We start from the raw sequence: 24,852 nt of genomic DNA, 5'->3' as shown, positions 1-24,852 counted from the left end.
TTTTTATATTTTTTTATATAATATCAACAATAACAATACATTATCAACAACAACAAAATAAAGAGAGAGTATGTGTGTGTGTGTGTGTGTGTGTGTGTGTGTGCATAGATATGAATGTGGGAGTTAGCGTGGGCGTGTGTGTTAAGGGGATATTGGTTCATACACCTGCATTAACTCCTAAACAATAGTAATACTACATGTCCCAAAACAGCAATTAAATTGTCTTTCAGCATCTTTTGAAACATTTTATTGAGGAACATTTTTTGTGTCAAATGGGAAAAGCTACTCCATAATTTGGTTCCCCTAAATCTTATCGAAAAGTGACCTCTGCAAGTGAGTTATTTAGGAGGCTGAAGATCTGAATATTGACGACTTGAGTAAGAGTGAACCTGTGAATGTGTCTTGAAATGTTCAGGAGTATTGCCTTCACCTGAAAGTATCTCATAAATAGAATAGATAAGATATGTAATATATACATTTATTACAGGCCAATAAATAATCTTCTCTTCTAAGATTCTTCTTTTTTTTTAAATGACCCCATTTAGGGATATTATAAAGTATTTAAAATGTCACTTAGCAAGTTAAAAAAGTACTTCACTATATATATATATATATATATATATATATATATATATATATATATATATATATATATATACATGTTAGCTTGTCTAGTTTAACACACGTTGCAAACAAGGAAATCTCTGATTTCATATTTTTACATACATCAAGTCGGGTGACTCGCAGATTATTTGACAATAGAGATTTGATGCCCTTTTAACACTTCATTACACAATCCAAGTTGTTAGCGTCTTTATGAATATCAACAAAGGCAAAAGGGAAGTTTGAAAGCATCAGCTGAGCAGCTGGGTGGACATTTTGGGAGGAGGTGTATCTTTCTAGAATCAGAAGAAAATTGGGCAACTTAAAAAAGGGAGAAAATGTGATATAGTTCCAGGACATGATTTATGTGCATGCTGCTGAGAGTACATTAATGTAATGTAAAGTTCTGAAAGGGAAAGTTGCAAAAAATGTATTCACCTAAATAAAATAAGGCAAGGTAAAATGTTCTTGATTGATTGGAGGCGCTGGAACCGACACCTCTCTGTAAATTAGTTTATATTATTTAGCTCACTGTTTTAATCACTGTGTCGCCTATGTGCAGATTGCACACGCATGTACTGCATGTAATCTTATTGGGTAATGTGATCATGTGTCAGATTATGTACATTATTATTATGTACACTGGGCCCGTTTTGATATGATTCATTGGGATTAAAGCATGTGTATAGCAGATGAAGAACCACGGTGCCTGAATCAAACATTTTACTAAAATGTATTTGAGGCAGTAATACAGAAAGGGCCGACATTGCAGATTCTCTGTTGGTCCGGTGTTGACCTTATTCAAGCCAGAATAAACAAACCGCATGAGTTATCGCACAGTGGTCTCAGTGATTGGAGCAGAAGAGGCTTGAAGCTGACTAATAATCAGATTTGGGTCAGCACAGCAGACGCTAAATTGTTAGTTATCTACTCTTCTGCCATTTTCTTCAGAATAAACACTCAAGGGACTAATTACCTAGTGAAACACAGGTGAGATAGACTCAGGTGGAACAAATCCGGGCTGGGCAGACGATTACCAAATGGGTGGTAACGCATGAGGATAGTTAACTTTGAAAAAATAAAAATATGCAATAGACTTTCCAAAATCCCGAGACAATAACATGGCTTCTTGTCCAACAATAAAAACCTCTCCATGTGCCATTTCCAGTTCCACAGATGGAAGATCAGAGCCGTTCTAGTGTCCAGAAAGACTCCAAGGTATTGCTGACTGTGGCAGTGAGAGGTGCTTTTTGTTAATGTGCCTGGCGACGGTTTATGATAATTACGGTCTTTCACAGTTGTCAGAAGGTCAGAGATCATAAGCTGCTAATGGGCTCACAATAACTTCTTTGTGCTCCGCATGCTAGATAACGCTTGTTCCACTAGTTAACATGGCAGCAAATAGAGACTCGGAGAGAATGGTCAAATTATAAGGAGGGGAATAAATACTAGGGGCTGCACGGTGGTGTAGTGGCTAGCACTGTCGCCTCACAGCAAGAGGGCCGCGGGTTCAATTCCCGGTCGGAGCGGTCCTTCTGTGTGGAGTTTGCATGTTCTCCCCGTGGCAGCGTGGGTTCTCTCCGGGCTCTCCGGCTTCCTCCCACAGTCCAAAGACATGCTGCAGGTTAATTGATCTCTAAATTGCCCATAGGTGTGAATGGTTGTATGTCCCTACATGTGCCCTCGATGGACTGGCGGCCTGTCCAGGATGTCCCCTGCCTTCGCCCTATGTCAGCTGGGATAGGCTCCAGCGCCCCCGCGACCCTAATGAGAATAAGTGGTATTGAAAATGGATGGATGGATGGAATAAATACTAATTTAAAGGTGCTGAGGGGGAATTTACTGTCACCATGTTAGAACGGGCCTCGGAGGGAAAGAGAAGAAGAAAGCAGAGATATTACGCCTCTCTACATATGAGGTATGTATATGTATATGTACACTGCAAGATCAGGTGTAGAGCACATTACAGAGGCAAAGTGTAATGGTTGTTTACATCACCCATAGGTGACAGGTACACTGTTTCAGGGTCATTTTGATGACGAGCCCAACACAAATACCATTTGTGAATTATGCAGATGTGTGAGCTACATTTTATAATAACCCAACAGTCAGGAAGGATGCGGGTGCATTTAACTATTTTTCTCAAACAGTGGTATCTTTATTGGATAGAGGTCATGTCATTGGTTGACTTTATTTATCGGTGACCTTTCATTGCACAAAGTTGAACACTGGTGTGGCATAAAATTCCAGCACTTCGTAACACTAAAAGTAGCGTTACCATGACGTCTGGCTTCTTCGCTGTCTTGACAGAAAATGTGCAGTTGTGCCATTGATTGTGAGCAAAGAGCCTAAATATCAGCAGATTCAACAACAGCAGTTAGCTGTGAACCTGGTCCAGCTATAGATATCTACAACAGCATCGTGCTTCAGTTATTGTTTCCAATAGTTTGATTTAGTTATGGTGACATCTATGGGTAAAGGTGGGCCACACTTATAGAAAAGATGTTACTCCCAGGCAACCTCTATCTGTCTTTGTTTCATACCTGAAATGGAGACTATACCGCCGTGCACTGTCTTTTCATTCGCTGCGACAGAGAGCAGAGGACTTGCAGTGTAGATATCTTTGCGAGATGTGTGTTACTGAACTGGAGATTATAGAGCCTTTCTTTAAGGTGCGTTGTGTTGTCTTCACCGGCACTATAAACCGGCAGGAGGAAACACAATGAGCTGACCAATCACACACTTTAAACTAGTAATGTAATCTCCTTTAGAAAACAGTAACATTGATGTCCTCCCTGAAGGCTAATTGATTTCCAATTTGTACTTTAGCTCCAACGTAACCAAAACCAAACATGAATTACATCTGGTATGTTGCAGTGGAGGCAATTTGAGCTCGGAGGTTTCTCTTTTCACCCACACTTTTCAAAGCAGAACTCAAAAAGCAAGTGATAAATAGCCCTGAAGTAAGCATATCTGAAAATGAAGAGACAAAAACACATTTGAAAAGCTAATATTCCCCTTCCTCCTCCTTGACTCTCATATTGGCAGTAGTCCTTCTGCACGCAGTATGGAAAGCTACCTGTGTGGATTTAGAAACAGAGCATGCTCATCACCACTGTGGCAGTTACCATGGCGATGGGAAGAAAGGAAAACACACCTACTTTTGGTTGTTAGGGGAAAAGCCCTGTAATATACACATTACTATACACATCATGGTCTGCACTACACACCGCGGTCCCGTCCAAGTGTTTCCATTTTCAACGGTAGCTGACTGGGTCCAGTATATGTGCTATTTTAAATGCCAGCAGAGAGGTTATGTACATTTCAATTATGTTCACCTTCCTCGCTATGGACAAACAAATACTGTTGTGTTTTGGTGTTTGTACTGTACGTCTTGACAGTACAGATCTGTATGCGGACAGGGCTTTCTGCTCTTTCACCAACATTACATCAGTATCATGTGATGAGCCACAGTATGATATGGATAGTTGCAGTGTGGTTAATATTGTAGCTTATATCATGAACTGATTTCCTGTTTATTTTAGGGCGGAAGGCAACGATGGGAAAGATTTGATTGCCAATGGTATTAATTATTGTAGTTGAATAATCATATTACTATAGAGCCATGGTCTTGGTCTTGTTGGGGGTAAACCATGTACATTAATTAATTAAATACCCACTGGTTTGGGGGCTTATTGTGGGAATTATGGCATTAAGGCATATGCAATTGAGATTATTTACGTGGTTATACGCTTTTGCTTGAAGAAATACTTTCATTAATACTAAATTAGTTTAATTTACTATATATTCCATTCCATATATTCCCATCTCCACCGTGGTTTGAAGTTTTTAATATACTTTTGGGGTAGAACAGTCAGTAGCTGTGATGTTGATATGCTTGTTTTACATAAACTATAGAAAGTACTTTTCTTTTCCAAACTTCTTATTTTCTTTAGTGTTTACATCACATCGATGATTGCTGGGTCAATGTGTATGTAGATGTCCAAAAAAGTCTTATTTGATCATGTGACGCGCCAATACAATAGTGTGTGTATGTGTGTGTGTGTGTGTGTGTGTGTGTGTGTGTGTGTGTGTGTGTTCACTATGACCGATCATGTTAGCGTGCACATGGGTCTTAACTACCTTGTGAACACTCTTGTGATAAATGTTCATGTTTTGTTAGAGACAAATGTCACACAGTTATTCATGTGTGATAAATGTACACACATGTAAATTCATTTAAAAAATGTCCCTTGTAAGATAACACCAATTTTTTAATCAAACAATGTGTAATTTGTCTTAGGCACCACAATTTCATAGCATTATACACATGGTAAATTGATATAACATACATATGCATGACACACAGTAGACATACTGTATGTGGCTTTTTAAATATTTAACATGAGGAAACATCAATTTTGCGTGAGCTTTTTTGGTGCAGATACAATTTGTACATGTCTTATCATATGAAACAGCATTTAACATAAAGTCTCATGTAGGTATATGTGCTTTTTTTAATGTATATTTATATCTGTAATATTTCACGTGTTAAAACCAATCCACATTCTTACTCCATTATTTTGATTAATTTACATCATATATTATTCATTACATGCGAAATATCTAAGCGCCACACATGTCTGTCTATGTGTAATGTAAAGGTGTAACCTTTACATTACACATAGACAGACATGTGTAATATTCAAATATTCACATAATATAACAACACATATTTAATCTAAATTAGGATTTCATCTGCAAATACCATATTCAACGCACTTTCTGCAAAGCTTTATTTTAAAAGTAAATACAGAAAGATACTAGGGATCAATGATATAGAGAGCAATGAACACAGATATGATTTTATATTAATTACTCTCATGTAAAAGAAAGCTGTCATGTTGTTCTACCATAATCTCTCCTCCCAATGCTGTGCTGTGAAATCATTATCCTCAACACCTTTCTGCCATCACTACTACAAGGAAAACGCATGATACAGTGTAAATACAGCAGTTTCTTGTCCCACCACTACGAGTGAATAGACCACACTGTTGTTCCCCATCTGCAAACATCTCACAGCCTAAATCCTGTTAAACCGCCAGCCAGTGAAATGTCTCAGAGCTGTTAGCAATCTTAATGTTTTTTTTCTTTTCGTTTCAGTCAGGGCACAGTTATATTGCAAACAACACCTGCCTGACAATATATTTTGGGATTTATTTGTCTGAGAGAGTCGAGGGAGTCGTAGAATTGAGGGGCATGCGGCGAGAACGAGCATCTAAGGCTAACAAAGACAGATGGTGCATGCAGCAGAGGTACAGAGGGGAGGAAGCTGGAGGAGGAGGAAACGGGGAGTGAAGCGTGGAGGAGAGAGGAGAAGGACACGGTGGAGGAGATGCTCAGTAGGCGGGAGGGGAGGGGAAAAAAAAAGCAGTATGAAAGAAGACATTAGTAATCTCCCCAGCTGCGAACAGAGGGGATGTGCCGCCTCTTGCTCTCTCTTTTTGTGTCCGTCTATCAGCATCGCTTATCTTATTGACAAAGCGTGTGGTGTCCTGAAAGCTGGGCCTGGGCCCGAAGCCAGCCTGCTGAGCCCGAGAGGAGCACAGAGTCATTGATATGGGGGATTACCTCTTATTATGGTCATGCCTCACTTTGCACCCACCCTACCTCACATCTCAGGACTGAGACTGCTGGCACACACACATTAAACTTATAAACACATACATAAACACACCGGCTTTACACATGCTTTACTTGTCAAGCCACTGTGGGTTTGGGCTTGCGTGGCTGAAAAGCCTATCTCACACATCAGATAGGCCTTATCGGTGGGTAAAAGATGCCAAGTGCTGTAGAGACTCATCCCTCCTCTCCTATTTCACCTGACAGGAGGAGCCATATGTGATGTTCAAGAAGTCTGACAAGCCGCTGTATGGGAACGAGCGCTTTGAGGGCTACTGCATAGACTTGCTGAGAGAGCTGGCCAACATCCTGGGCTTCACTTACGAGGTCCGCCTGGTGGAAGATGGGCGATACGGTGCCCAGGATGAGAACACGGGCCAGTGGAATGGAATGGTCAAGGAGCTCATGGACCATGTGAGTCTCTATTCATCATATCATATATATTAAAGACAAAATGAATGTGATTTCATCAACTTCTAGAAATCAGGCCAATGGCATTTTACAGACAAAGTTAATTGCTGGAATTTGGCAATTAGCTGGGTATTGTCATTACTGGAAACATTTATTTGTATTCTTAAACATGCTGGCTGCTTTGTATTAGTTTGTTCAGCTCTGTCTGCGCACAAATCTGAATAAGGTTTCAGTTTAAATAATAAACTGCATTGTGATGGTGAAAACAACTGTTTTGGGTTTAAAATGATATCGCTTACAGCTGTTACTTTTTCAAGAACCACATTCAACTAATGCCTTTTGAATTTGGTCTGACAACACATTCTACAAAGCTATTCAAAGGTACGATAACTTTATTGATCCAATGCAGGGAAGTACAAACATAGTATAGATAACAGGAGGAGCTTATACAAATGTCACATTGAGATAAGGAATCAAATTATTGACAATAATGTATTTATTCCAGATCCACATTTGTATGCAGTTCACCTGCAGCATGCTCTCTTGTTGTGAGTCGGTTTTTCAAAGGTGCCAAGTAACAAATCTGCTTTCAGTTTTTTCATTTTTTTCATTTTTGCTTTTGGCGCCAGTTTTATGACTGCCATATGAACATCTATTACCAGCGAAAATGTTTGGTTGAAAATGGGAAAATTAAGATATAATGAGGAGGAGTATTTCACTGAAACCACTAAGAGGTAAGAACTAGCTCTGTTTTGAGAGTACAGTAATGCATAGATTCTGTTATCCCTACAGAGCTTATTAAAAATCACACAAGCACACACAATGTGCTTACAGTGTAGATCATTACTCCAGATAAAGTCCCAGTTAAGATGAACTGCTTGGGCAGAAAAATAGCAGACGCCGCACGGCCAATAGTCAATATCTGACCCAAGAGAAGTCAAGTCTCCCGTAACTGCTCCTGCTCTTGGTCAGTGCAGTGTTTGGACGGCGTGACATATCGCCACGGCTGAAGGATCCAATCCCTTGCGAGATGCTCAGCGTGGGTTTGCCCCACTTCTCACACAGAGCACACAGGGCTTGACTGAAACAGATGGTGATTGCAGCAGACAGGCCCTCAGAAGACTGGGGAGTGTGGACTCACAGGGAAGAAGTTCAGCCTGTCTTCCTCAACTGAACAAGTTGGAAACATCCTGTCAAAGGAATTTAGCAAAATTATCTTTGGTCTCGCTAATGCTCAAAGTGGAGGCTCCTATGGGTAGTTTGGATGAATTCAGAGATGCCTGGTATCTGCTGGACTTCTTATGTACCACAGCTGTGAGAAGAAAGCACAGTCAATTCCTCCTCAAGTGATGTATGGCAACCTTCATAAGACAAAAAGGATATATCTTTGAGAAATGAACCACTTGACCTTGATGTTGATGTTTAGCATTTATAGTCACAAGGCAGCCCAAGATTTATTAACTGCCAGCAGTACAGCAGGGTTTTCAGAACAGATATGGAAACATGTCTTTCCCAGGCAGGTTCTCTACATCCCCTCTGTGTATCTCTAGAGCACATATAAGCACGACGCTTGTGCTTGCCAGAGAAGGGATTATGCCATATTATAAATATCTCTATAGAAAGGTAATGTTGATACTCAGTGTGTGCTGCAAACAGCTGCATGAGACAAATCATGTAAGCAAACCTTTTCCCACTGTGGGACCTTTACAAAGCCGTGTGTGAATAATTCGCACGTCAGTGTACATGGAATGTTGCGAAAAAGGCATTTTGTTTTTAAGAACGAGGTGGATTTTTCTGAGCCATCACACCGTGAATAATGGCATCAACCAATTGTGTGGAATGGGTTGAGTTCACCTCTATTTACAAGGACAATAAAACAACAAGAAGGAGGCTCTGTAGTTCGAACCAAGAAAGCAAACTTTATTACTCCAACCTTGACAAAGGCAGCGATTCCCTAAAAAGTAAAGCCAATTAAACAATTCATTCTTTCTACTGATCACCAGGTGGCGACTCCTCTGATTGTATAGAAGTATTCTATAGAAAATAACTCTACTTCTCTCTTGATTTATTATTTCAGTAAACATTGTAAACATGAGTTTATGGTCTCAGTCTCTAGTTTCAAGTCTTTTTCAATACAGCCTGATGTTCATTTAGTAAATGATGGTCAAAGAGACCATAAAGCAGAGTATGCTTTAGGGCGGGTCTACCTTGTAATTGACAGGTCTCTAACTGTCAATTATAAGTAATAAGTAAGTAATTTACACAATCCCTACGTCACTCCTCAGTTCAAATATGGTCACTTGCGTTCACTGGTTGCAAAACAACAAGATGCCGTCAGCCAAAATTCCAAACTTGAGGCTTTACACCGGAGTCCCCAAATACAGTTCATGACCAGATCGATTTCTTTCTTTTCTCCCTTTCACAAGAAAAGCCATCAATATAATTATTGCAGATTTTGGATTTTCTTTATCTTCTTTTATTCCTCATGCCCCGAATGTGTAAAGACCTTAACTCTAACAAAACGTAAGCTATATTTAGCTGTTATTGTTTCCACTGCTCGGCTTGGTTTGTTCAGGAGGCGATACCTGTGATTGTTAGGGTCCTGCCAAGCAGGTATGAAGTGTCACTTCACTACATGGATAATTACAGAGAACACAACAGTAACCAGCATTTTATTTCTGCATCTGTATCGGCAAAAAAAACAATGCTTGACAAAAGAAGGAAATGCTGTCGTAAAAGAACCAATAAAGGGGAAGACTCGTGAAAAATGTTTGTTGAAAAAACCGACAGGTTCAAGTCCTCAGCAATATTTGGGGAGAGGAACCATTGAGAGCGATCATAATCAGTAGCTAGAAAAGAAACCGAAATACTACAAGGTGGTGCGAGCCACTGACATACAGAGACCCGTTAACATGAGGTATAAGTATATCTCGTGTTTATGTAAATGTGAAAGAAAATCATTAACAATAATGGCATCACTTAATACATTGCTGTCCGACTCATAACCACTAACCAAACACTGCATAAAAATGATGTATAGGTTTGGCTTTTGCTTTTTCATGGCATGTATCCAAAATATAGAGAAAATGAAAAGAAGGACTAGCTACCAAAGGCTCTCATGGTTCTTAAAAGTTCATGTTTTTGAAAGCCTGGGGAATGGGTTGTTCATTTCCTGCAGTAGAAAATAAGTATAGGTGTCCCCAGAAGTGCAAATACACAGTGACACAAGAAGACCAACAAGCAAGTGAATTGTTCCTGTACATTCTCCACCCTCCTTAACTGCCCACAGTGTTAATGACAGACGTATTTTCTAGCAAATGACAATTCATTAGTTACTTCAAGGCTGCTTGGGAACAAGTGTGCCAACCAAAACCACTCCTTTAAGATGTAAGAGTGTTCTGACCAACACAAATTATATCCCTGAAACATGTTTCAAGAAGTGGTTTGAAACAGGTAGCAGTAGCTATAAAATATATTAAGAGATATTTTTGCCCGTTCAACCACTTCCTGATACTGAAGCACCAAAGCACTCTTCAGCATCTGTACGAGAAGCATCAGGCTTTCAACCCATCCCTGTCAATATTAAACGGTCTGAGCAACTGAACATAAGCATAGTATAAAGCGAGAGAAAGTAGACTTAATAAGCTTCAACTTTAGCTTTAGTTACGTAACTTAACGTTAACAATTATCATTTCACCATATTCATTTATCAAGTGCTGTGATTAACTTTTAACTGGTTGTGAAACAGTTTAAGTATAATACCGATGCCTCTAAATGACCGAGACAAGTAAACAAGACCATTACTGAGAAAATTGGTTATTTTTATATAGTCATTCTTAATGGCTTGGAAATATCTGTCATTTGGTGAAGGTTTTCAGTATAGTTGTCCCAATATTATTATCTTGCTGAGCGAAAACACACCTTCTATATTGGGTGGTGTTGCATGATTGGATGGTTATTGCACACAACATAAGTGCCATTTAGAAATAGTCAAAGTACAGTGGCCAGGATGTGCCAATGCAGTCAGCGAATGGGATGCGATTTCTGTTCTTTGGTAAATGATGCAAGACATAAGCAGTCGGAGTGTGTTGCACTAAGCCCTGTAGTTTCATGTTGGTCCGTTTTTGGGAGTAACGCAGCTCAAATGAATGCTGCATTAACGAAATGCCAAAGCATCGTGTTTTGCCTCCAAAGTACTTGGCTTCATACATAAAGAGCTATGTGATAATAGTCAACAGTGTGCTTTTACAAGTCTAAATATATAATCTAGAGCATAGAAAAAAGCAAAACTCATAATCCACATTCCTACAGTCCAACAACTGCTTTCAGAGTAGTGTGTGGTGAGTTATCAGTACGTTCTTGTTGTGTTAATCCTCTAACTCACAGGTGACCTGTCCTATATGTCTCCCTACAATGCATATTATAAAGTATAGTACCATGATAGGCTACAGCTCGCAGCCATCCTAACAATAGAAGAAAGTAGGTGAAGAAAATAAATGAATGCCTTGATTTAGGCTCCAGGGGGAGAAAGGGGAGTTTAGTAGTGGGAGTATACTTGATGGGTGGAAAGAGAAAGAGGGCTTTAAATTTCTTGCTAAGTGCCTTGGGACAGACTCTGTAGTGTGTAAAGACCCTGTTTTCTTAATTTGATTGCCCCTAAACGCTTCCTGTGTCTGTGACTTATGGTCTATCTCTCTTCTCTTTTATGTTTGCTGTTGACAGAGAGCTGATCTGGCAGTGGCCCCCCTCGCCATCACATACGCACGCGAGAAGATTATCGACTTTTCCAAGCCCTTCATGACGCTGGGTATAAGTATACTGTACCGCAAGCCCAACGGGACCAACCCTGGGGTCTTCTCCTTCCTCAACCCCCTCTCGCCTGATATCTGGATGTATATTCTGCTGGCTTACTTGGGTGTCAGTTGTGTGCTGTTTGTCATAGCCAGGTAACATGTCACTCCCAGTGATCACAGCCTCACACACCATCAGAAACATGCTTAGCTACCATCGCTTGGCCTCGCCCGCCCGACTAACAGGCCAATCTCTGTAATCACAGGATCAGCACACTGACTCGCTCACAGTAAATGCTGACACTAATCAACAGTCATGTATCCAGAACTCAACTCCATTGCTGTGTAACGTGTTTAATGCAGTTCAACCACGAAGGACCACATGAATGTTTGCCTTTTCCCACCGATAGACATTTACAAACTTGGCATCACATTCGTATCAGTATCAGAGAAACAGATGCACACACAAACACAGACCTCAGACAGAGAAGTTGTGGGCCTATCAGCCGTTTGAGGGTGTGTATATGTCTGAGTGGCAGAAAGGTTGTGCACGCATATGAATATGTGTGTGCGTAAGTGTGTGTGTTTGTGGGATGTGTCAAGCTCGGTGTGAACACTGCTGCCCCTCTCCCACCTTTCCCTCACTGTCCCCAGTGTCTCCGAGTTCATGCTGTCTTTTCTTTTCTCTTGTTTCCTTCACCTTGCTTCAAGCACGACTGTGAGTCAGAGATAACCTATCATTTGTTCCTGCGTGTTTAGGTTCACAGTCTAAAATTCCCACGAAATAATAGTCACCGTTACAAGGAGCCAGTTTAGTTTTGTATTATTTTTGAGCTGTAGCCTCAGCAGATTGGACACTTTGTTAGAAAAGAGGAGTCAAATCTGATTTTAGTCCTTGTAACCTTTGCTGAGGATCCACACTGTGAATAAACTTCTGTGGTGCTCATAGCAACTGAGAATATGGTCAGATATAGACACAGATACAGTATATGTCCAGACTACAGACTACTACTGTCAAAGCACACGGAGCATCTGGCTTTTTCCTAAAGACCCAAGTAAAGGTGGACATGTCAGCTCCAGAAAAGTGAAGCCAAAATATCCTGATCTCCCCCTGGTGGCTAGCTGCAGTATATGTCATAAACCCCGCCCCCTCCATATTAGCGGATGGGACCAGTCAGTCAGGCGGGTGTATAGGCGGGACCACAGCTCCATCCCCCGATCACTACTGCACAGACTCTGGCTCCAAATTACATCACACCAGTGCAAGATAGCAGCCCGCATTTCCAATATGTTTTGGTTTAATTGATGTGGGAGGTAGTGGAGCTGCATCGTCCATCTTTACATAGGCTCATATATTCTTTCCCCCCATAAAATCTCACATTTCAGGTTATTTTGTTTAGTTGCCTTGAAATACTTTTTTTCAGTTCTGCACAAAACTCTCATAAGTGGGGCTGTGACCTGCAATTTCAGGTCTCTCACTGCAGTTTATCAGTGCCTCAGAAGCTCAAATGGCATTGAAGTTGTTCAAACAAACTGAACCCAAGGAGGGACTGCTGCAAACTTGATATCCATTTTTCCAAATCTGTTTGTTATGCCCTTTTGTGAAGAAGTACAAGGTTCTGGAGTTGCACTTGGTTCTTGGCAATGGAAAGTGATGGCACATAAGGGCTATGTTCAGTTGATGGATGCTCTAGAGGGTAAATTTAGTATGGGTCGAGCTCTGTACTGATTTCAGCCCTGATATTCAATTCAATTCAATTCAGTTTATTTTGTATAGCCCAATATCACAAATTACAAATTTGCCTCAGAGGGCTTTACAATCTGTACACATACGACATCCCTGTCCCGGGACGTCACATCGGATCAGGAAAAACTCCCCAAAAATAACCTTTCACAGGGAAAAAAGGGAAGAAACCTTCAGGAGAGCAACAGAGGAGGATCCCTCTCCCCGGATGGACAGAAGCAATAGATGTCATGTGTACAGAATGAACAGCATTTACAAAGTTACATAAACACATTACATGAATATGACAATGTATGAATGGAACTCCAATCCATGAAACAGAAGGAGGTAGAGAGGAGGGGGGGCAGGGCGCATCAGCAGGGCCAACGCGGGAGGCCGGTTCACCAGGCATCAGACACCTCCAGGTCCAATGGACCCTATGAGACGTGAAGTCACAACGACTCCGGGGAGGAAGCAGAGTTAATAAGGTGCAATGGAGAGATATAAATTCATATAAATTCACATTATCATAAAATGGTGCTTTTGATAGAAACATTCAATAAATAATCCTGAATGTTTTTACTTTGCTCTGCGTGTAACAATGAGACTTAATGTGACCTAACCACACAACAGATCTATGTGTATCTTATGGACACATACAGCTCTATATTATCTTCTTTTTTTTTTCCACCGACATCACAGTTTAGTTTGGTGATGCAGCTGACACCAAGCTTTGGCTGGTGAAATGACACCATACAACATTTGTACTGGTTTTCTTGTCTTTGCGCAGACAAATCCATTCAGTTGATGAAACTAGGCCAATGTTTTTTCAAGGCTCGCTCATTTGATCTAGTGGTTCTTACTTGTGGCTGCCATTTGAAGCATGGTGAAGAAGAAAAAAAGAGAGAGAAAAGTTCATGTTAACTCTAAAACTTTTGGGAGACGTCGGCTCTCTTGCAGCCGTGACCCGACAGTTTTAGCGTTAACGCACATGTGTTTTCCGTTGTTACTGGCGATATGATCACACAAGAGAATAAAAAGCGGCAACTGTCATCTAAGTTGGCTCAGAATATGCACCTATCTGTATTTATTATCATAATAAGTAAGTGTTTGGGTAAGTGTATCATTTCCCCCCTCACTCTATGCCTTCTTTTCTCTCCTGTACACACAAACGCATGCTGGGCTACAGCTGCATGTTTTTTTTGCTGTAGAGTGAAGCACATAACAGTCTCACACAATTTCATGAAATGAGAAGTCTAAAAAGGCAGATTACGTGTTGTGAACAGAAGATGTGGCGATTACGTCCCCTCCACCTTAAGAGTTTTACATGTGTATGATGTTCTGTCAGGCAGTAGGTTAGTCTGTGGAAAAGAGCATGTGCAGTTGAACTATCATAGAAGTGTTAAATATCTTCGCACTTTCTTTCCCCTTTGCTATGTAGCCATAAAGATAGTTTTGTATTTTCTTCTTTCGCTCAAAATTATTTTTGCCATCAAAAGTTACCCATATTAGTGTTGTATGATCTGATGCCCCCATGGCAGAAACAGTGCTTCTCAAGCCTTATAAATCATGCTCAAATAAGTATTTCTTCATGTGTCACTACTTTGATAAAGGTCAGGTCAGGTTTAGTTCTACAACTACTTGGATTAGGGTTCAACTTGGATTGCATAGCCACTTGGTTACTGGTTGGATTACTCATTTCCGGTTCGGGACCCATCAATGTGATGATTGAGAGAAGAACTACATTGTCGTTTTCTTCTAACCAGGACGTTGACTGGTGATAGAGGACCAGTGCTCTTCATGTCAAAGATACAGGCTTTGTTAAGCCATTCAACCACCCCTCCTGTCCCCTAACAAGTGTCCTGACCCCCAACAATGTCACACTACTTTTGCCTTTGCTCTTGACAGAAGAGTCATAATTCACACAGACGTCCGATTTTCTTGGGACGCTCTCTGCTTATTCTACACAGCCATAAAAAGCCTTATTCGTCCCATGTCCTCTAATTAATCCTTGCATGGTGGTGAAATGCATTTATTTCACCTTCTGTTCACATACAACATTTGTATGTAAAGTACTCATTTCAGAAAAGCTTGTGAGACCAAACTGTCAAGCACATAACATTGACAGGAAATACTTTACAGGACAAGGTTTGGTTCCACTTTGCATTTATATACTGTTTATATATGTGTGTGTACACATTTGATGTATGCTTGCGTTTGTGCTGCACTGTGTGACTGACTGTTTGTATGGCTGGGAGACTGAACACGGGGACTGACGTACACAGATAGAGCTAGAGCAGCCTCTCTCTGCCATGGATAGGCCTATTCCACATGGGTGCACAGCTAAAACCACATGATTACTCTGTTGTACCGCCACCTGCCCCGATATCTCCAGTTACTGATGTCAATGTCAGCTGTTGTTGCTTTTATGTTCCCTCTACTGATGTCAATAGCACCACTGTTGCTTCTGGCACAGGTGATGAAACGGCTTTAAAAAAAAAAAAGAAGTAGATCTCACACCACCTCTGCTAAAGCCAGTGCATTATCACCTCGTTACACTTTGGGGAATCCCATTACCTACATCCTACACATCAAGATAATTTATTTAAGATAAGGGAAGCAGAAGCAGAGGTGACGATAAATGACAGTAATCAATAAGAAGGTTTGTGCAGCATATTCCTCGTTTTTCTCCAAAGAATTGTGACTCATGATAGTGACATAGGTTTCTCGCCTGTCCTTCTCCAAATTTGAATATTTCTCTGTGTGCAATGTCTTTCTTTCCTCGCATCAAAGTGTAATCTGTCCATTCTCAGTCTTAGGAAAATGAGAAGCCTTTGGTTTGGTACGTGCTCATATTAAAGGCACAGCCTCAAAATGTTCCTCTGAATCCCAAGCAGACCTCTAAGTAGGCTGTTCCGGATCTGTGTAAATCGTGTTTATATTGTATGGAAACCATAATAAGCAAGGTATTGAGAGTTAAAAGGTATAATTGGATTGAATCCTTCCAATATGTCCTAATAATAATAATTTAGTGTCAGGTAGGAAGCTGCATTATGTATCCCTGTGTACACAGCAGTATACCATAAACAGTGTATCAGTGATCTCTACATTTCAGTTGGCCCTTAAAGAATGTTGCCAGTGTTAAAGCAATGTACAAATTATCTAGCCTGCACTTTCCAACATGTTCAAGTCACAACATCCTATTTATGAGTTTTAACTAACCAGTCAACCCCCAAAAAGTTTAGAAAAAAATAAGTTTGATATGCCAAAAAAGATTGGTTAGGTTTAGGCAACAACTTTTACGTAAAGTCAGTGTTGCTTCCACACAGGACACTAACAGCGGTCTCCTGGGTGACAGTCCTGTGCTGGTTGCATCTGTGTTTAGCCTGTAGCAGCAGCTTCTGAATGAGCTTGTTTAGTGTTACCTGTTCAAAAAACATTAGAATAGTCAAACATGCTGGAAATAGGTGAAAACACTTCAACAGTCAGCAAAAAGATGAAGCTTACTGAGCTGTTCCTTAATTGAACACGACCGGATTTATAACATTTATAACAACATATCAGTCAAACACTTAAGTTTAGACATATAAAGTGCATCATCCTGTGACAGAGCAACCAGACCATTCTGACAATTGATTCATCTCTCCTGACATTGGTGTTATCAAGTGTAGCATCACCAGAGGTTTCTGCTGGGTGACCCTGCCCCCGTAGGAAGATAAAAGCCTCACATTGTTTCTGCGCTGCTGGTGAATTCCTGGCTTTTATCTCTGCATTGACCTTGCTCAAAGTTTCTCCCGCTGCAGCACAGATGACCTGAGATAATGTAAGGGCAGTGTAATTGGATCAAAGTGACAGCAAACAGGCCAAACAGTGCTACAGTGAGATACAGGCTAAGCTGTGTTGTCTCCTGTAAGCGGCATTGGTTTTGCGGTCCCTGACCCAACCATCAGCAGCAGCGACGACAGTCCACCAGCCACTCCCATGATCCAGCAGGATGCTGACAACTGTGCTCATCCATGTTCATGGCGAGCGGTAATTGGCTTTTCGCAACATGATTGGAGGAAACACACTCGGAGACCTCTGCGCAAGGGATTGGGTCACATTGTCGCATTTGCCACGGGAAGGTCGCAGTTCAGCTGAACTCAATTTGGCATTGCAAATTGACATGCAAGCAAATCTGGGGCAAATTGAGTGAGTTAAGGCCAAGGATTCTCCTAAAGCAGAAGCAAGAAGGGACATTCGGAGGTCCTTGAGCTACACTACACAATATCCTCCTGAGTGTTGTGGGGGTGAGAAGGAACACCACTGTTAACCACATCATAATGGCAAAGCCCATTAGTCAATGAGGGTATACAGTTATGATGCTGTCATGTTATACAATACAGCCATATATCTTCATATAGAGTCCTGTATGTAGGGTATTATAACCAGAGGACAATCCAAACCATGACACGCGGCGGTAGCAGTTTCATCTGCATTCTCCTTTATGCCGATGTAACATCCACTTGAGGTTATCGTTTTTGACTTCCAGCGCAGTAAGTCTACATTATGCATTGCAATTTGATTAGTCAAACCCTTGTGTCTGTTAAACAGCTTGAGTCAAGATAGGGCCCCAGTTCCCGCTCGACTCCAGCAAAAAACCAAATCAGGTCAGAATGCTTAATTGTAGACCAATCAACCTTTACTAATGTAATGTCACTTTTATTTGATATGAATAAATGAGAAATCGCTCTGCTTGAGGAGTGTGTCAAGTGAGGGGGAGCGTCGGGGCTGGCGTGGGCATGATGGGAATGAACCGCTTGATCTGCTGAATATTAATGCTCCTCTAAGATTATAAGGATTATTAGTTCTTTTCTCCGCTGACAATGGAGTTATTTTCAGACCCCATCGATTAAATTACTGAGGGAACTGCCTTTGATATGAGCACTCCCACATGAGGAGCCACCTTTGGAATATGAGTGGGGTTAAATCGAGCCCAATCCCTGAGTATTATATTGTATCTTATTACTATTTAAAAACACACAAGAGATTCAGAACGATCATTTTTTAGGCTTTCTTTTGACTAATAGATTATTCAGTAAATACATCCTAATCATCATTTTATAATAATCCATATAATAAACTCTAATTTACTATGTACATGAAGACCTAGCAATGCTTCTTGATGGAGGAAGTATCCTCAGGCATGATTTGCAGTGTGTCATCTCTGGACATTTCTAAGTAACCTTTGTTTTCTCTCCCTGTCTCCCCAGGTAGGATGACGACTCTTGGTCTCTTGTATTGTTTACTCTTGTGTCTTTAACTGCAGTAAACAGATGTATATATGTGTGTGTGTGTTCTCTGTTAATTGTCACAGGTTTAGTCCCTACGAGTGGTATAACCCCCACCCTTGCAACCCTGACTCGGATGTAGTGGAAAACAATTTCACCCTGCTAAATAGTTTCTGGTTTGGAGTTGGAGCTCTCATGCAGCAAGGTAGACGCCTCTGCCTGCCCCCCTTTTTATAGCACAAGTCCCACTTTTTTGCTGGGGGTCAACCTTGCTCTTTGACCAGGCCCATGACCATGCATGGGGGCCTCTGTGCATGATGCTAGATGCTCCACTGGTAGAGTCCAGCAGGACTGGACTGGATGGGATTTGAGTGGTGTGATCAATGAATGAGGGTGGTGTGCCTGCATGCTCCCTTTCCCCATTCTCCCTGACTCCTCCCCTCCCCCATCTGTCCACGGCCACCTGAACAGGTACGTGAACCCACCCAGAATACCTGAGATGGATCAAATGGGTGAGATTGAATGAGAATGTGAACTCAGCAGCTTCCCCTGCCTGTTTATTTTGGTTTCCTTCTGCCACGCCAATGCCATGTCTTCTCAACTAGTTGGCATCTTTAGACTGAGAAAAATAAACTAAGTGTGGAATGTTATCACATTAATATTAATACATAGTGTATGCCCTTTGTAATGCATGTCACATTGGGAGATATATTGCATTTTTTAAATTAGCATTTCCTCCAAAGCAATTGACAATGTAACATATTTACAGCAGATGGTTGTAGGACCTGGAGAGCATGCCCAGTGCAATGGAGCACACAGAACCAGCTGCTATAGTCAAAGCTGCTTTAAAGGGTCAGTTTATCTGCAGTACAAGAAATAACAATGTCTCCCTTACCTCTATTGGGGTCGAGCCATGCAGATTTGTTTTTTGAAAATCTGTCTCATTTCTGCCTCCACCCTATTAAGAGGTGGAAGGAATTAGAATTATGGTATTGGAAGAATCTATGAAACTAAATAATCGTAACCGTTATGTAATGAACTAAATCGTAATTGTGAAATTTAACCTCAAATGAAAATGTTTAATTAATACTTAAAAGTCAAGACTAAAAAGTAAAACTTGAACTTTAAAGGGCTTTTTCAAGAGCTTTCAAACACCTTATTGGTGTTTCTAAGGAAATAAATAATAATTAATGACCGTATGTTAAGATATTCAGTTTATTATAAGTTTTAACCTATTTGTCTGATTTTCTACAGAATCAGGTGGAGGGTGAAATCTCAGACAGATCCCAAAACTTGGACAAATAAAAGCCGAACTATCTGCATGACTAGAGACCACTAGACGGAAGTTGATGAAGTGCCCCTTTAAGTCTGCAGACTTCTTCGTCTTTCCCAGGATTTAGCATCTGATAACGTATCAAGTGTTGGCTAGTTGCATGCTTACTTATACTGCATGCTTACTAATATCCCCAAATTAGCTACTAACTTTTCTCACAGATTTGTATTTTTTGTACTTCTTAGGATGCCAATATTATTTGAATTATTTGAGATTAAAATATGATGGCTGGTGAGGATTTTATTAACACAGAGATTACCATTTTTTTTACAACTAACTAAGCCCTATTTATGTATGTACATGTAATGCATTTAAGACACTAGACATAGTCATGTTGGATATAGTTTGTTGACGAGCCAGCAGAACAGATGTGTAGGGTTGACCAGTTGAGAAGATGTGGCTGAGGGCCGGAAGGCAGTGGGATTAGATTGAAGGAACACGGTGTCTGCACGGCACCGTGCTGGTCTGCACTGTAGAGAGGCTCCCCTGCCCGGCGGCTTGCCCTGCCCCCCAGAAAACTGTGGGATGTGCTTCTTTGGTCATGACGTTACCTTGGGTACATGATAGTCAGCCCCAACCAGGCTCTGTTCGGGTCGACTCGCCGCTCTGAGCGGGTCGCCCATCTTTTCTGTTCTGGTGTCTGAGGTGAAGCAGGAAAGGAAGCTCGGAGCTGGTAACATGTTACACTCTGAAACAAACCTGCATCTGATAGCCGGCCATGGGTCCAACACAGAACAAGCAGAATCCACTGCTAACCCTACTGACGGATATGTGTTTGTGATCATGCCTGCTTCCTTGAATTGTGTTCTTGATTGTGGTTTTATGAATGGGCAAAGTGGGTGGCTGGTGCTCCGTGCTAGGTGACTAAGATACTGTAGATGAGCCAAGTGTGACAGTGTGGATGGTTGGTGCTAATGAGAGGTGAAACAGACAACGTTTTTTGGAGGGTTAACTTGTGTTTTAAATGATAACAGACACTAAAGTCATTGTTTTGTTGTTCAGATCAGGGCCAGCTGTAGCATTTTGAGGGCCCTCTGTGAGATTAGCATATAACCTTCAATTAATTTATTCCTACATCTTTTAGATAATAATTATAGAGTTATGACCTCAAAATGCATACAAATAAAATAGTTCTGAATACAAGCTTTATCTCACCAATGATGATCAATGAATACATTTCGCGAGATATCATATTAGCTGTGTGCTAGATATGTGGTTCACACATATATATATGTCTATATATTTGTTTTTCATTTTACATCAGCCAACTAAAACTTATCTTATTACTTCGATTTCTATTTTCTACTTCATTCATTTAAATGCATTTAAATGCATTTAACATTGACGTGAGGTTTTAGTTCGCTGATGTAAAATGAGTTTTGTTTTGAAAACCAAATGTTGCACTGAGCCATGTTGGTTTTCAAAAAGAAGACTTTCTTCGGAGTGGTAAAGACGGGACAAGGCAAGCTCCAGAGCATACAATAGTTAACGTGCATGTGTGTGGTGTGTCCTATGACAACATGACACAATCATTACCTGGTCGGTTCACAGTTAAGTGACAAATGAACTGCAGACCCAGTTTACTAAACACAGGCAACACACTGCTAATGTGTCCATCAAGACGTTACACCATGCAGTGAGTGATGATGCAGAGAGGTCTGCTGGTTCTGTCGACATACTGCGAATGTTCTACACTAAAACTGCATGATGATATGAATTTAACACCCCGTATTCAAGTGCTACAGAGGAGTAAGTGTAGTATCTTTAAGCATGTCGACATGCTGAAAGTAAACACATTCAGTTACTTGTGAAAAGACAATTGGTTAATTTACCAAACAATTATTAGTATTTTCATGATCTTCGAAAGTCAATATAGTGAATACAATTATTGTTATCACTTTGCGTAAGTTTACCAATGAGATCATCTCCATAAACCTGATGAGGGAGGAACCTGCCCCCCTCAGCCTGCCCCCGCCTCTTTATAAGCCGTATCAATAACGGTGGGCTGGAGCTGCAGTTGGTCGTCATGTCTTTCTCTGCATGCTCTCCCTTTATTAGACAGCTCACTCGGGGGACAGCGAGAAAGAAGTTTGATGAAAAGTGAGTCCCTCACAAAGGGAGTGGAACACAGTTCTTAACCTCCTATCTCCCCGACTCCTTATCAGCTTTCCCTCTGTGTGAATGTGCAAAATCCCAGCTTTCAATTGCTTAAGCCGCTTGAGGCCAATAGTCCCGATATAACCCAGGCCCACCTTCTTTCCCCCCGAACAACAAACGAAAAACCTGTCGAGTATACTGTCGCAGCACAGGTAGTGCAGATAGGAGGAGTTTTATTTTGGTACGGCCTAATAACCACAAAGCCTTATGGCTGTTGCAGCTACTAACAGACCATCACATATGCTAAATGCCTATAAATCAACAAGGAAAGTATGCTGGCCTCACCTGAAGTCCTGCTGAGCTCAGCTATTTGTCTGCAGTTGGAGCTCCGCTCATTCCCCACAGTGTTGCTCAGTGCACTGCGTGGTTGGGCAGCTCCGCTCTGGCACTCTTCTTGTTAACAACCGTGCACCAAGCTCGGAGTCCGTTTCAGTTCAAAAATTAAACCCAAATACTTCAGGGCAGGGGGTTAACCTTCATCATCCATCATGGTGCCCACAAAAAAAAGTTCCTCTTTGCATTCCTCTTTTGCACTCCAATCCCTCAGGGTCTGACCTCAGGCCAGCTCATATTGCATTAGACCCGCCTTCCCGAAACTTAGCAATCAATCAAAAATGATAAATGACCACCAGTGAAGTGAAAATACATTGCTTTACAAAAGATGGTTTGTAGACAGATAGTCCAATGTTTGTCTAGTAAGCAACTGGAACACAGTTTGGTTGGCAACCTTCCACATGAATAAGTTGTTTCCAACTAGCTAGCATATTGACGGTTAGCTTGCCAGCTAAAGTAACCCCCTCACAAGTGACCACTATTTAGTTTCCAGAAGTACCTACTATATGTCGCATAACTTGCAAATACATTTTCCTGCGTCACTTTCTGGCAAAGGGACAGGGTCATATTTTTAAATAAAAGAAACTGTGATTAGTTGCAGGAGAGGCAGTACAGTATAGAAAGAGCAGACCGGAAGTGAGAGTAAGACTAAATATCAATCACCAGGATCAACCATGAAGCTGCCCACTCTGCCCACTCTGTGTGTATGTGAGTGTGTGATCCAGGCAGCAGATTCAGAGGCGTAGCCCGACCCGGCCCGGTCTGGTCTGGCTCAGCCCTTCCTGGCCTGGCCCGATCTGGTCCGGTCTGGTTCGGTCTGGTCTGTCTTGGCCCGGGTGCTGCCCTCTCCCCAGCATAATGCTGTACCAGGCCTCACCACCTCCTCTGCTCCTCTCGTTCAGGATCTGAGCTCATGCCGAAAGCCCTCTCCACCAGAATTGTAGGAGGAATCTGGTGGTTTTTCACGCTCATCATCATCTCCTCCTACACGGCAAACCTGGCGGCGTTCCTCACCGTGGAGAGGATGGAGTCGCCCATTGACTCTGCTGACGACCTCGCCAAGCAGACGAAGATAGAATACGGGGTGATAGAGGATGGCTCCACAATGACCTTCTTCAAGGTTAGTTACAGCTGGATATAATGAAACCGACTAGAGTCCTTTCGAGTGCTTCACTGCTCTGTATCACCCAGCAAATTACAGATGGACAATATGGGTTGGTATGTTAAGGTTTATTCTAAACTTTGAGATATTGATACCACAATATTTATTCTGACAAGTTTGCGAGGTAAATATTAATAGTGTAATTGACATTAAATAAAATAAATATTAAACTCTCAACTCTCTTAAGCCATGTGTAAGTGATCATGGCAGAATGTGGTCACACAGAGGCGTGTAGAGCTTTGTCTGGCGATAGGATTGCATTCATACAAGAAACTTGTAGAAAGGTGCGAAGTTGAGGTAAAAATGAAGGTCATATTGGGGAATGGGCTATTGAGCCCTGATTTGGCTTTGCAGGTGATGTGATGGCATTACGAATGTCGGTGTTGAATTCATCCATCCTAACTTGTAATTCAGTATTCTACTTCAATAATGTTGGGGGACTTAAAAAAAACAAACAAGAAAGATATCACAAGATCCTTCCCTATGGTATCATTTCCTGTATTGACTCTGCTTGCCTGCTCTTTGAAACCAGTATGTGACGGCTTTCTATTAACAAATGTACAACTCCAAACATAGAATACAAATGACTCAAATCATTATGCATGAATCCGTTTGACAATTGCCACACATAACGCCAAAGTCGGAGTATCTTTTCAAAATAAACTACTGTCTTCACAGTAAGTTAAGTGTGGGCAAAGAAACCACTTAGTTAGGTTTGGGAATAGAACGTGGTTTACCTTAATTTAACTGAATAACCAGTCACATGACTACCCACTCACACGACTCATGTGATCAATAACTAATGTGATTAACAACTCGTGAAAAACAACATTCGTAACTAACTACTGATGTAGCAAAATGTCAAATTCACTTAAGTTTTGCATTGTCATTCATTATCTTCCATGATTTTTTCTGATCTGCCACCTCTATGGTTAAAGCTCGGTCAGGTGTATGCCATTATGCTACTTCATGTCTGCGTTCTGACAGATATGTTTATGACCACAATAGGTTATTATTCTACTTAGGTTTGTCACGCCTTCTCAAACTTGGCAAAGCTGTTTTAGAGCCAAAGAAGATATTATAGTTTTCAGAAGATTGACCCCGGCCACAGAGTTCCACCTCTTCAGAGTGAAATGATAGTAGATGGATTACCATAACAATTTCTACAGATATTTAGTCCGGACAAAAGTTCACTGTTAATCTCCTGACATACCATTAGCAAGTTCCATTTTTCCATTATCCTGTGAAATATTTGAATAATGTTCCAAGATCACGTCAAAATGTAAGAACCAATCAGTTGTCCATTGCTGGAATACTACTTTACTGTGAAGGAGATTGTGGTAATTTGATTAAACATAACTTCTCTTTGCAACATATCCAATGTGAGC

General features: G+C 41.1%; 1 protein-coding gene across 2 annotated transcripts in view; it reads left to right on the top strand.

The window, feature by feature from the left end:
- Positions 1 to 24,852, top strand: part of grik2 (glutamate receptor, ionotropic, kainate 2) — a 220,370-nt gene that overhangs the window by 147,722 nt on the left and 47,796 nt on the right. For both annotated transcript variants that reach the window (XM_034528752.1, XM_034528753.1), the window contains exons 10-13: positions 6,493 to 6,699; positions 11,419 to 11,642; positions 18,566 to 18,684; positions 23,205 to 23,422. In XM_034528752.1, coding sequence (XP_034384643.1) covers positions 6,493 to 6,699; positions 11,419 to 11,642; positions 18,566 to 18,684; positions 23,205 to 23,422 — 768 coding nt within the window. The remainder of the gene's footprint in view (positions 1 to 6,492; positions 6,700 to 11,418; positions 11,643 to 18,565; positions 18,685 to 23,204; positions 23,423 to 24,852) is intronic.

Source organism: Cyclopterus lumpus, chromosome 25, assembly GCF_009769545.1.
Source record: "Cyclopterus lumpus isolate fCycLum1 chromosome 25, fCycLum1.pri, whole genome shotgun sequence".
Taxonomy (NCBI): domain Eukaryota; kingdom Metazoa; phylum Chordata; class Actinopteri; order Perciformes; family Cyclopteridae; genus Cyclopterus; species Cyclopterus lumpus.
This window is presented reverse-complemented; position numbering and strand designations above follow the sequence as displayed.